Source organism: Zootermopsis nevadensis, unplaced genomic scaffold, assembly GCF_977971745.1.
Source record: "Zootermopsis nevadensis isolate Lab colony 2312 unplaced genomic scaffold, Znev_1.0 Znev_ptg000061l, whole genome shotgun sequence".
Taxonomy (NCBI): Eukaryota; Metazoa; Arthropoda; class Insecta; order Blattodea; family Termopsidae; genus Zootermopsis; species Zootermopsis nevadensis.
In genome coordinates this window covers 14,264,830-14,278,183 of record NW_028259192.1, presented here as the reverse complement: position 1 = coordinate 14,278,183, position 13,354 = coordinate 14,264,830, and the positions used below count along the sequence as shown (strand labels likewise).

Below are 13,354 nucleotides of genomic sequence, written 5' to 3'. Positions count from 1 at the left end.
TTTGTTTTATTTCTATTTATCAGGGCCAGAAATGCATCAAAAGTTTACTTTCCATATATCTGTTTTATGAAAGTAGGCAATGGTTATTGAAGCCTGAAAACTATAATGGGTGTGTTTATTCTTAAAAAAACAGAATGCAGTGTGATGGTGCTAGCAATAAGAGTGTGGTTAATTAAGTACCATGCTATGAAGACATTGTTATTAATTTCAATTGGTGGTGGTGTGTGGTCAGTTTCAGACTTCAGTTGCTTTTCCTTTAGCCCCAGGTATCCAGTAGATAGAATGCTCCAGAGCTGGTCTGCATATTGGTGATGAGAAAAATCCCTGGCCCTGCTGAGAATCATCTTAAGTCATCCCATCTGTAGCCAGTCATATACTGACTGCTGTCCCAACTCAAAGCATGACAATGAAATGTAAACAGTTGCAAATGTTTATTTTCATCTAGTAACTGTAATGTCCTACACCTCTGAGAGATCTTGGCAGCAGCTCCATGTGCCTTCTGACCCCATTTTGGAATGTTGCTTATAACATCAAAGTAATAATAATACAAACTACCATATTCATCTCACAGAGTCCACAGAGGTTGTCCAAACAATTTATTTGGTGAAACTTGAACTGAACAAAATGAATGGGAAATGTTCCAGTTCTCTCACATCCTGGAATTTGCCTTAAAGAGCAGAAATTCTATATTTGAGGAGCCCTCTGGGGATTTAAGCTCAGTCTGTCAGTGTCTTCTGAAATATATGGCTTTTTTTTTCAAGTAAGGATCACTCTTTTGTATTGTTAAACATAATGAAGGATTTTCATGAGTGTTTTGCTCATTGAGCATAAAATGAATGCACAATATGTCATGTCCATATTTCATCTCCAAAAATACTGATTGCATTTATATGAAATTTGGCACATCTTCCATCAGGGGATGAATTGGAGAAGATACCATAGATTTACATATTCTTAAAATTGCTGATACATTGGTTAATATTTAACACTCCATATAGCTGACACCTGAAAGCTGAAGTTACACATTGAACTCAGCTGCAAAATATAAGGACAAGAATTCCTAAAATTACACAAGGTATGTTGCACAAGCCAAGCTGTTTAAGAAAGTACTAACCTAGCATTTGCCTTGCTATATGAATAAACTCTTACTGGTACATCTGTTTTGGCTACATGTAACTGGGAATTTACCAAACACTGCACACATAGAAAAGTCAAATTTATTTATACATGTAGGATTTGAGGTTTTCACAGTGGTGACTTTGAGGATGGCTGTCTTCTGGGTTGTTGCACCATGTAGTCTGGTAGAAGTTTACTATGCCCATGCTGCCTCCATCATCAGGGTGATGGAGGCAACATGAATCTCTCAAATGTCTGTAAACTTTTACCAGACTACAAGGCATAACAACCCAGAAGACAGCTCTTATTTATACTATTTGGTGGGTTATTTTCAACATAATATAACACATTTCAAATATAGAAATTGTTTATTTCTTTTAATATTATTCTCTGTACATAAGTTTGTGTAACATATGAAATCTTAAAACAGAGACATGACCTTTAAAAACTGAATTTGTACAACACCATTTCAAATTGTGAAGCTCAAAATACAGAACCAATATTGGAGCAATCAGCAGAACATTGCAGAAAAATAAACTTGCTTGTACATCCATCAAAATGCAGCAGAAGAGACCAGCCATTTATCAATCCAGTGTTCCTAATTACATTAAGTGTTGCGAATATTTCCATGAGTTTGCAGCAAAAACAAATATCAGAAAATGGCACAGAAATAAGAAAATATCTTTATTCCAAATATGTAACACTGATTCATGTGTAATTATTGATACCTGGATACTAATATTTTTAAAAGCAAACGTTCTGAAATTGTGCAGAAACGTTTTTTTCTTTTATGGGGAGGAATGAAATGGAAATGCAAGATAATATGAGAAAATTTACATATGGTATTAAAATTCACTATAAAGTGACTTGAGTGAATACTGAGATTAGATACAGTGTGCTTTATGTCCACGGACATCACTAATAACGTAGTGATTACTGTTCTGTTAAATCACTTCTTGAGTGCAGTACAGAAGTGTGTTTGCAGACTTGTCCCAACACAAGTGTCTTCTGTTCACTGGTAATAGAGCTCCAGATTCATTCCATCATGTATTTCATCTGCATTCATAGTTAATTGAAGATCACAAATTATAGGACACATGGAATACTAAACACAAGTATTTGGAATATCCTATTCACATCTTTGGTGCAGGGACACTGCTACTTGGTACTTCATTTTATCTAATTTTTACACATATTACACACCAAATATATAAAATACTCTTAATATGTACAGTTGCAGGTTATCATAACAATCATGCAAAATGCCATAGCACTAAATTTTCAAATAAATGCCTCTGTGAAGCATCTCTTACACTCAAGGCTTTTATTTTGCACATTTCTCAACAAAGTGCAAACTCATTAAGGTGTCATTCACCAAAGATGTGAAAATATGGGAAAACAAGATGCATATTTAAAGTTTAGATATTTTAAGGCACTCTTGTTACCTATTATATGCTTAGCACAAATTTACTAAACTGAAGGATATATTTAGATTACAAATGCCTACTTCAAATTTATCAAAAGAAACAACTATTGTATTGTTAATCATAAAGTTACATTGATGATCAGTGCAAGATTGGAAATTAGGTGCACTGAAAAATTAGATAAATTCACATTCCAGTGGGTTATGCATTTTTTTTATTACAGGTGTACAATTTTGCTGAACCATATAACAAAATGTCATGGTCTTTTACTTGTAATATGATATTGCTGTCAGTTGATATATTATAACTTTCGGAGCAAAATAATTTTCATTTTTCTAACACGTGTGTCAGACATTTTGATTTGAGAAGTGTGTAGAGGTTATATAGAAAGGATACAATCCTGTAGCTTAATATGATCCTTGAAAACTGTATACCATTTTTTCAAGACAATCTTCTCCCATCTAGTTCCCGTTTGTGCGGCGATTAATTTCTTCAAGTCTCCAATCGTATCATCTGGGTTACATTTAACACGAACTTTCTTCCCCAGACGATCGTTACAAGTTACTTCCAGCATCGTTTCTTTCAGTGATAAATCCCCTACAAAATACGAGTATCAGAAAAGAACATAACTTTATGGCAATATTTGTGCAAAACTAAGGCATACGGGATTTATTGCTATTTTATATCCAATCGACGATACTCCAAAGCAAAAAGACGTGCATTCCGAATTGTGCACAATATTTAACACTTACTCACGTAACCTCAATCAAAGCTTCACGTAACCTTACAATGGCATAAAAAACGTATTTAAATTAATACATATTTATCATCATGAATTCAACACTAATGAACTTTCGTCATTAAATTTACACAACGTCCTTCCTCTATTTGGCTTTAACGTTCCTACAGCAAAACAAACATCTACTTCTAACAAGTATGGATACAAACGGAAGCGTGTGTAGTACATATGCAGCAACACCAACATAACGAACTCCGACGACTTTTATACATATTTTATATATAAGTTAAAGGAGAAATGCATCAAAATGATAATGAAAGTACAATTTAAAATGAGTTAAAATATACTTAATAGAAATAAGTTGTTAATATAATATACAAGAAGTTAAATTAGTACATAGGAACGCTTTGATGTTGAACTTCCTGACTAGAAATACATCAAAAGAGGCTTCGTAATTTTAAAATTTTACTTATTTATTAGCATCGTGGAAGGATTTAATTACGTGACTCTATAACTTTTTTAAATTATCATTACATAATTTAGTTTTGCTTTATATTTATATATATATATATATATGTTGGTTGTGTTATAGATTAATATGTGTGGATTACGGAAGTTATTCTTCTGTCTTTCTCCACATCATTCCTCACGATTTCTTACAATTGCTTATGTTAGTACAGCTGTTAGTAACATGGCTCTCCAGAAAGAATGGTTAGCAAAAGCTGAAGAAATAGCTGATCAGGTAAATAGAAATATGTGTGAAATGAATCAGTTGACATATTTCGTTTTTATGACGTATTGTTGTAGTTGTTATTCATCATATTTATAAAAGAAGGGAGAAACGTGGAAGTTGGGTCACGTCATCCTCCCTATTTTAAAATTTGTGACGTGTGCTGACTATTAACTAATTGAGTGACCTTTTTTATTTAGATATTAAGACATGGAAAACATGTGTTACCAACAATAGCAAGGTTGTGTCTCATTTCAACATTCCTAGAAGATGGTATCCGAATGTGGGTCCAGTGGTCTGAGCAACGCGAATATATGGACATGTCTTGGGGATGCGGCAAGTTTCTGGCCACAGTTTTTGTATTGGTTAATTTGATTGGACAGCTTGGCGGGTGTGTTATGGTTATAGGCAGGTTTCGAGTTACAATTGCTTGCGGAGTGTTATTCTTCATTGTTGTTCTGCAGGTGAGTTTTTATTGTATTAAGACAATATTGGAAGCTATACTTTAACCCTTGCAGTTGAGATGTGATCTGTAAATGAAGAAATAAAAATCATGTACTAATATATGCTGGTGAATTAATTGTTTCACTTTTGTAGAACAGAACCAGTATTGCTAGATAATTGCCAGCAGTAATTATGACTGCTACTGAAGGTTCTGTGTAAACATAAATAATGGAATCACTATTGATCTCCAGTTAGTAAGAATTCACCTCATGATTACATTATTTTTATTATACCAGTCCCATCTGATGCAGTGCGTGAATTGTTTCTAGAAGTTCGAAATTAAATTTATAACAAAATGTTATCTAAATTAGTTTGTTTTGCTTTAATGTGCTCAGTGCAGTTATAATAAAAAATGGGATAGTTATAAAGGTGTATACTTGCTGAATAAACATCACAAGTTCTATCATAACAGAAGAAATAATTATTCTCTCAACTTCAAAGGAAGGTTCTCCAAAGTATTGTGGTATTTCTACCAGAAAACAAGTCTTAAGTACAGTATTGGATGGAAACAGTTTTTGTGAACACTTCACAGCAATTTGCTGCTTTGCATGTATTTTTTATTGCTTGACTTTAATATGTGTAATTTTGGTAGTAACTGGAGGAGTGTGCTTGATTTAAAGATCATATTATGTGTGCATATCCATCTAGAATATTGTACAGTAACCACAGACCATTTATTTAAATATCAGGCTCGTCACCCACAGCATGGTGTATCTTCAGGTCATGGTCGAGAAGACTACCTTTGTACATGGTGAATAGCTCCAGATATGTTAAAAAATAAATTGTGGATAGCTTACATAGGGTGAACTTCCAGCTTAGGGATCAGGCAGTGGCCAACAGTTCTTCATAATGAAAGTTAAACTGTTATGTTATGGAATGTTGCATGCTGCAGGTTCTTGTGAACATGGTAATGTGGTTTTTTTTTTGACCTGTTAAGTGACTATCAGCTTCTTAAGCATGACTGCAGCATTGAGTTGGTCAAACATTAGTTTATCTTGTTTCATTTTGTATCTAATGTTAACATCTTTCTTTCAGACCTTTGCATACAGCATTCTATGGGATGTTCAGTTTCTTTTCCGTAATTTGGCGCTTATTGGTGCATTACTCTTGGTTCTTGCAGAAAGTAGAGTTGAAGGGAAGAGTTTATTTGCTGGTGTTCCTTCATTAGGTATGTTGAATTTTATATGATGAAATTGTTTTCATGCGAAGTTTGGCATATTGTGTGTCTGCATAGAATAATGAAAAGTTACAATTTGCCTCAGTTGTGAGCATGTCAGAATTAGGTTAGAAGAAGATATAATGGGAATGGATCATTTTCTGTTTAGATTTTATTGTCATTGAGGATAACTTTGTTCCTCATTTTATTTAGTGAAAGGTGTTAGAACATTTTTGGTTATGTTTTGCATAGTCTGTAGGATTCAATAACTATCCAAAGGTTATTACTATTTTCTTTTTAAACAGGTATAAATTTATTGCAGGTGATAATAAACCCAAGAATTACTTGCAGCTGACTGGAAGAGTTCTTTTGGCCTTCATGTTCATTACTCTGTTGCGTTTCGAATTTTCCTTTTTGCAGGCAAGTATATGATTAAGAAATTCTACTTACAAATTTTTATAATGTGTAGAAGATTTTGAAATTTATAGTCGTGTCATAAGAGCATGATGGTTCAAAAATTCTTTGAACTTTGTTGTCATCTTTTAACCCCTCCCCTCACATAAAATGTGTGTGTTTTGTAGTATTAATGAATGTAATAGAATTAAATTTTCAAATTCCTTACCCAGTACACATTGTTTTTAAGGGGTGAGGTAAGCTGCCAGCGGCGCTGAAATCGTTGTAAAGATGGTATGTGTGACAAATCAGAAACTTTATTTTCTCAGAACAGCTTATTCTTATAGTGTTTGTTGTGTTGCAGTTTTTTGTTCAAGTTACATCAACTATAAGCATTAGCAGCTTGTTGGACAGTTCAAAGGAACTGGAAGTATGTGTGTGATAAATGTGCAAAGAGATATGCGTTTAGCATATACGAGTATGTCTTTATGGAAGAATTTACCAGTATAACAAAGAAACCTGTAACAAGAAATCTGAGTAAAAACATTAGACGTTTTTCACAACAAGTAGGGGTTTGAAAGAGTACTACAAAAGTATCTGCCATGAATGTAATTTCCATGAGTGCAGAGCAATAATGAAGAAAATTTAGCCACCAAATGCACCAGACCTAAATTTCTGTGACTTTTTTCTGTGGGGTTGCTTGAAGGACAGGATGTTTCAGAAACATCTGTACGAAATGGATTATCTGAACTTTGCCATTCGGTCAGGAATTGAATGCATTTCTAAAGAAACTCTGTGACCAAGTTTCTGCTCAGGTTCATTGTCCGTTTGCACAAAGTTTGTGAACTTCTAGAACTTTGGTTAAATATATATCATGCTCTATGTTCACCAATATAAATAATTATCAATTTTAAAGTTTCAGATGATGAAGCTATCACCATTTAGTTTACCATAAAAGAAGCAAAATGTTTGTAAAAATTTCCATCTTTGTTCTCCATTGTATAGTATCCTGCTCCTCTGCTTGCCGATGTACGTATATTATTCAAGTCCTACCTAACTCCCCCTGCTAGACATTTTTAAATACACTTTTAACCTTTCCTGGACACTCACCCTGAAGATGGCACTGCAGTGTTTGCCAGAACATAACATCTTTAATCATTGAAGTGTATTCTCAAAAACAGGTTAGGTGTGGGAACCAGAGAATAAGAATTGCATAACTGATGTCTACAAAGGTGCATTTCTTTCCTTTTAGGCAGCCCAAGATGTATTGGGTTCAGTGTTAATGGTACTGGTAACCATTGGCTACAAAACCAAGCTCAGTGCTTTGATCCTAGTTTGTCTGCTTGGAGGACTTAACTTCTATCACAATGCCTGGTGGAACATTCCGTCATATAAACCTCTCAGGGATTTCCTGAAATATGATTTCTTCCAGGTGAGTGACACCACATTTTATATTGTAACAATGTGTATGTTAATTTTATGGCTTAGAGTAAGGATTGGCAGGAGGAGATTTTAAGGGTGTGAACAAAGTGTTGACAGAATTTGTGTATTGTGGTGTAGGAAGTGCTTATCCATTTTTAATCTTATGTGATTTATGGTAAGTTATAATATGTGTGTATTTTAGAAAATATATTAAACTGACTGGACCAAAAATATTTACATTTTCTGAACCATTGCACAATTCCCATGCAGTGCACCTTGAAGTTTCACTTGAACCTTGTTCACATATCTTTTCAATTAATACAGCAAATAAAATGTCACAGCCACATCTGAGGTACTAAAGCTTCTTCATAATATACTTGTCTCTGTATTTTGGAAGTTTTTGTATTCCATTTTTGAAGAAGTCTTTCTGCTTATGTCAACACCGCTTGTAGGCTGCATTTTTCACTTCATCATTTGACTTTAACTTTTTGCCTCATGAGTGCATCTTTTGTGTCATAAAGAGATGAAAATAACAGATAGGTGACAAACCAGGAATGAAGAACATTCCATCTCATTTCAGTCAGTGTGTTTACATCCAGATTAACCATATGTGGGTGAAAATTGTCATTCAGAAAACATATACCTTTGGATGAAAGACCTGCTCACTGCTTTCAGAGATGACTGTACTTATCAACATTAATTGTATGGCCTAGCTTTGTTAAATCCACAAGAATAACACCTTCAGAATCTCACAGTGCAGTGGCTATCATGTTGTTTGCTCATGCAAGTGATTTGAATTATTTTTGTGGAGGTGAATATGTGTCTCCACTCCATACTGGACATTTTATTTCAACCAAAAACGTTAATTTTTTTATCATCATCATGGATATTTGCATGGTTGTACTAAGACTTGTGTGCAAGGAAGTGTGATGAACCTGGTGGTGATAGGACTCTAATTGAAACATGTTGCTCAGAAAATACCAACAGTAAAACGGGTGCAGAACAAATAATAGTGAGCACACCAGGATGCTACACTATAGAATTGAATGGTTACAGCAGTTTACATGTTTTAGGACAGTTTATGTTGTGATATTTAAAAATTATTTCCAGGCTCTATTCTCTCAGTGTTAGTCTTCTGTATAGTATTGCTGTTTGGACTTTCAGGTAGATACCGATGTTTTGGAGGAACATAACTGCCTCCATCTTAAGTTGGTATGTACCTACAAGTCCACAGTATGTTACTGTCAAGAAGACCAACATCAATCATATATATACAGTAAAACCTCTCTAAGTTGGACACTTGGGGTTCCAGGAAAATGTGTCCAACTTACAGAGGTGTCCAAGATAGAGGGAAAGAAAAATCAGATTGTGGTCTAATGACAATATAGTCTATTTACTTACATACACTAACTGCTGTAGCCTTACTTAAATTAAGAATTAATGACAATGGTATTAATAATAATCTTTTGAAGCCCACTCCCATGCATTGCACATTACACCCCAGCCTCAATAACATTTTCTAAAGTTAATCCCACTAATTTTCGCTTCCCCATCGCAAAAACAAAAATTCCATTTCTGTTAACACAATCTGAACTCAAATGCAAGCTCAGTACTGACGGAGTTAAAACTGTGTCTTCTGCGATACTGTAGTCCAGTTAAGGGTTCAGCAAAAGAATAGTTAAACACTTGCAATGCATTCCAATGATGGGTTCAATGTCCATAAGATAATCCTCCAGAGAGGAGGCATTCATCAGTCAGAAATTCAAAATAACAAAATATGTAACTGAAAAAGTTTCCCTGAAAAGCATCAAAGTTAAGTGCATGAACCTGTCCAACTTACAACAAAAGGAGTGTTCAAGTTCCAGGATAAAGGGGTGTCCAAGATATAGGGTACTGTGGACATGTAAAATTATAGGATATTCGCTGGTTCCAATTAAAAGTGTCCAATATAGAGGGGTGTCCAGGATATAGGGGTGTCCAACTTGAGGGGTTTTACTGTATATATATATATATATATATATATATTCTGTTAAAAAAATTAACCAAAAATGACATAAATTTTGTTGCATTTCTTACAGACGCTCTCTGTGATTGGTGGTCTTTTGATGATTGTATCACTTGGTCCAGGTGGTGTTTCTATGGATGAACATAAGAAGAAGTGGTAAATTGTAATCAATACAGGAACTTTGTTTCAAGCCAAGTGAGAAAGTAACAAAAAACATTTAATGAAAGTATCTTTGACCAAGTCTTATGAATCAGACAAGAAATAATGATCATCATTCTCAGCAAAGTCATAATTAGCAACACAATAATGGAAATGTGGCAGGAGTTCTTTGCAAGATTGTTCCTGCTGTGAATTAAGGAAATATTGAAATTAGGGCTCTGATTGATTGTTATTTATATTATGACTGGTTGATGAACTAAATGGCTGTAAAAATGGTAATTGACTTCAGTCTGTATATTTTTATCGAGCTGGTAATTATTGCAGTGCTTGCAGGATCTCCAATATAAAGCATTTCTTAGTGTGTTAGTACTCAGGAATGTTTTCTTCTATGGAATGTGCTGATAACTGTTACAGACACAGTGGACAAAAATGTGAACCCAATTTTAGCTCAATTTTAGTTGGTTTTTAACTGTAAATTGGTGTAATTTCATTGTACTTGTAAAATCTATGTTCATTTTATTTTGATTAATCTGTACAAATTTTATTTGATATATAAATTTTCCTAATTTAAAATATAAAACAGTTGAGATATGTTTTAAACTTTAAACCAGGTCTGACAAGTTGGTATGAAATGTTCTACAAACAGATTTGTTCCACATTGAACACCATCAGTCAATAAATCATTTTACCTGGCATATTAATTTACTGTGATTTTTGTTCATTATGCTGTTTTAAACGTTCTTCAGAAGCTACAAATTATACACTTTTAAAGTTAAAGTAACTGGGAGTGGCCATTTGTTCTTATTTCTTATATGAAGGTTGTGCTACTTTGATTATAAAATGTTACTGATCACAGTTTTTTCCCAGCCTATCATCTTCATGGTGTGATATTTCTTCTTATTGAGTGCTTTAATAAAAGTAGTTTTTGTTGTGTTTTATTCAACTGGTGTATATTTTGTAACAAGACTGAACAACTTTATACTTGCCCCAGGTTTAAAAGAAGCGTGAATGGGTAATGAATTTAGGGTTCTTCTATACTCTGCATTCTAGTTACGGACTAAAGCTGTTGCATGGAAGGTTCATATTTGTAGTTTGGTGGTGGATATTGTGAATTAAAGTTAAGCAGCGTAGGAAAAAATTATTGTAACAAGAGGTGGAGATAGGTACTTTGATTTTATTTGCATAAATTGAACATGAATCACTATTGGCTAGAATATGGGCTATTTACATATTTTTGTTTATAATAAATTATGTGTTACAAAATTGCTAAAAATAATATTACTAGATCCTTAATGTTTGAGATAGGAACATTACAGTGGAATCCTGATTTAAGTTTGCAGGGAGCAGTGCATCTTGTTAAATGTGATTGTGTTCAAAACAAAGAACAGCTGCATTTTATTATAACCTTTATTCTCTTGTAATAGAATTATATATTCGTTTAATTTTATTTGTGGTAGTGGGTGGGGGATGGCAATAAGCCTTCTTATATCTGTCTGATGCTGTTCCATAAGCAGTCGAAACCTAATGCCAATTGTACAGGCAGATGTCCAGGTTTTTTTGCTGTACTATAAAAACACAATATGTAGGTGTTCTTTTAATGTATAGAACCATTTTATGCTCAGATTGAAAGAAAACTTGAATACTGTCATGTTCTAACAAGTACAAAAATTGGAGTTCTTACTGTACAGTCTTCATTGCATGAAAGTGACTATATTATTTTTAATCATGATTCTGCTGTAACTGGGTTTATGTGCAATATATATAAATTTTATTACAATGAATCAACTTCTTATTTATATAAATTTGTGTTATTTATTACTAATTGGAAACCTGGGAGGTTAAGGAAGCTCAAGGATTTGAGTAGTGCTATATGGGAGCCAAGAATGAATGCTCTGGTTGAATGTCTCACACATTCTTTACAGTGAAATGTAATTCATGTGTATTAAAATAAACAATGGAAAAAGAAATTGAAGTGATGAACATATACACAGCAATCTGGCAGTGTAATTTATTGACACTGACCTGCAACAGTGATGGCCACAAACTTCACATTGTGATACTGTACACCACTCATATCATAACTTGGATAGGACTGTATGACTGAAAGACATTTATTAAAATCTCACCTGTAGCTTACCAGCAGCCTGTTTCAGAACATCGCTTTTTCATGCATATCATCTTGCAACAGCCCAAAATTCCAGGTTGGTGGATATGGACCGACGGTTGTTGTGGTATATCTTGATACTTTGCTGGCACACAATATATTTCAGTATGAGAAATGTAAGTTGTGTTTTTCATGCATTTATGTCCTTGCTGTATCCACTGAAAATGTTATAGTAAGGTTACATAATATGTCCATTCAGTGGGGATTTGAAAAGAGTAGTTTTATACATATTACTTTATTCCTTTGTCACAGGACCATAATGGTTAGCCCACAAGTCATCTAATGTAGTGAATGAATCTGTTTATGTCTGCCTTAGATGCATATCACTTATCACACATGACCTCTGAGAGTGCATATTCTCAGGTATTAATTGATATCCAGTGGTGTCAGTGCGCTAATGCAGCTTGAAGTATAGGACTAGCTTCTCTCTCTCTCTGCATATTGTAAGTTAAAAATGTACATTTTTTACACCTGTGTCAACCAAGACAATTTCTTAAAATTGATCTGAGTATGTACACATTTTATTTCAGCTCTCTACATTAGTGATGCTGTTTCAGCAGTGATTAAAGTAGTGATGGAGAAAGTTGCTGACATTCTTTGAACTGAATTTGAACTAAAAGGTTCATTATACATCACAGTGAAACTTGAGAGGAGTTATAGTAAGTAGAGAATTCCTTTTAAAAGATCTGAGTTAAACGTTGTTTTTTATCTGATCTCTTGTAGTAGAAAGTGTTTCCAGCATTTCATGGAATCATGGTGCTTTTTTAGGGTGGTTGTATCCTGCACATTTTTATGTCCATGATATTTGTAAATGGCATCCATTGGGGTAAGTGTAATATAAAATGAATATGACAGAATACATCCAATGGCATATTTAGTTACAAAAAGTTTAAATATCACTGACAGATCATTTAATAGATGTGAACAATTGGTATAGTCCTTTGGTTAATTGGAAACTGAATGTGTTGGGATATGTAAAGCTGACTGTTTGTGAAGGACTATATTTTATGTGCTGTTTATGAGACATTTGCAACAATGTTTGACTGAGAGATACTTTTAAAAGTAGAAGATTAATACATGATGTGCTTTTAAAAGCAGTCAAAATTGGTTTCAGGTGTGTTGGATTATTGATTATTTTAAAATAAGTGAAGAGAAGACATATTTTTGAAAATTATACGTACTGCATAAGAATCATTTGAAATTGCCCCGTCTTGTTTATGAGGAAATAAATGGTCTTTTTATCCATTGCACAATTGCTTCCCCTTCATTCTATTGTGTTTAACATTATTACACTGCAGTGTCACTTCCTCCTGTACTCCCACTCCTAGTTGGCTGTTTTATTTATTTATAGTTTATTTAATGATGCTTTTTTTTCAGTGGCTTAGATGTTGAATGAGAGGAATAGTGAATAATGAATTGGAAAGGATGTGGACTGTTGGATGGATCTAATTATGTGGTAGAAATTGGCTTTGCCTAACTTTGTATTTAAAGTGTTTATGACTACTGGAGTTACTATTGTCATGTAGTTTCCTTTGTGTTGTA

General features: G+C 33.8%; 2 protein-coding genes across 4 annotated transcripts; one reads left to right on the top strand and one right to left on the bottom strand.

The window, feature by feature from the left end:
• Positions 1 to 1,465: 1,465 nt before the first annotated feature.
• On the bottom strand, positions 1,466 to 3,705 carry ubl (Ubiquitin-like protein 5). Of its 3 annotated transcripts, none has more exons than XM_087340600.1 (3): positions 3,676 to 3,705; positions 2,937 to 3,137; positions 1,466 to 2,172 (listed from the first exon to the last, which is right to left on the bottom strand). In XM_087340600.1, the coding sequence occupies exons 2-3, from the start codon at positions 3,112 to 3,114 to the stop codon at positions 2,129 to 2,131; spliced, it is 222 nt and encodes a 73-aa protein (XP_087196726.1). In that variant the 5' UTR covers positions 3,115 to 3,137; positions 3,676 to 3,705; the 3' UTR covers positions 1,466 to 2,128. The 3 variants fall into 3 exon arrangements, with proteins under 3 accessions (XP_087196726.1, XP_021934305.2, XP_087196725.1); XM_022078613.2 differs by lacking the exon at positions 3,676 to 3,705 and adding an exon at positions 3,489 to 3,507; XM_087340599.1 differs by lacking the exon at positions 3,676 to 3,705 and adding an exon at positions 3,293 to 3,482.
• Positions 3,706 to 3,864: 159 nt separating this feature from the next.
• Surf4 (Surfeit locus protein 4) lies at positions 3,865 to 10,591 on the top strand. Its single transcript, XM_087340553.1, has 6 exons — positions 3,865 to 4,021; positions 4,210 to 4,473; positions 5,549 to 5,681; positions 5,992 to 6,093; positions 7,319 to 7,494; positions 9,563 to 10,591. Exons 1-6 carry the CDS (start codon positions 3,878 to 3,880, stop codon positions 9,647 to 9,649), a joined length of 906 nt encoding a protein of 301 aa, XP_087196679.1. The 5' UTR covers positions 3,865 to 3,877; the 3' UTR covers positions 9,650 to 10,591.
• The last annotated feature ends 2,763 nt before the right edge of the window (positions 10,592 to 13,354 follow it).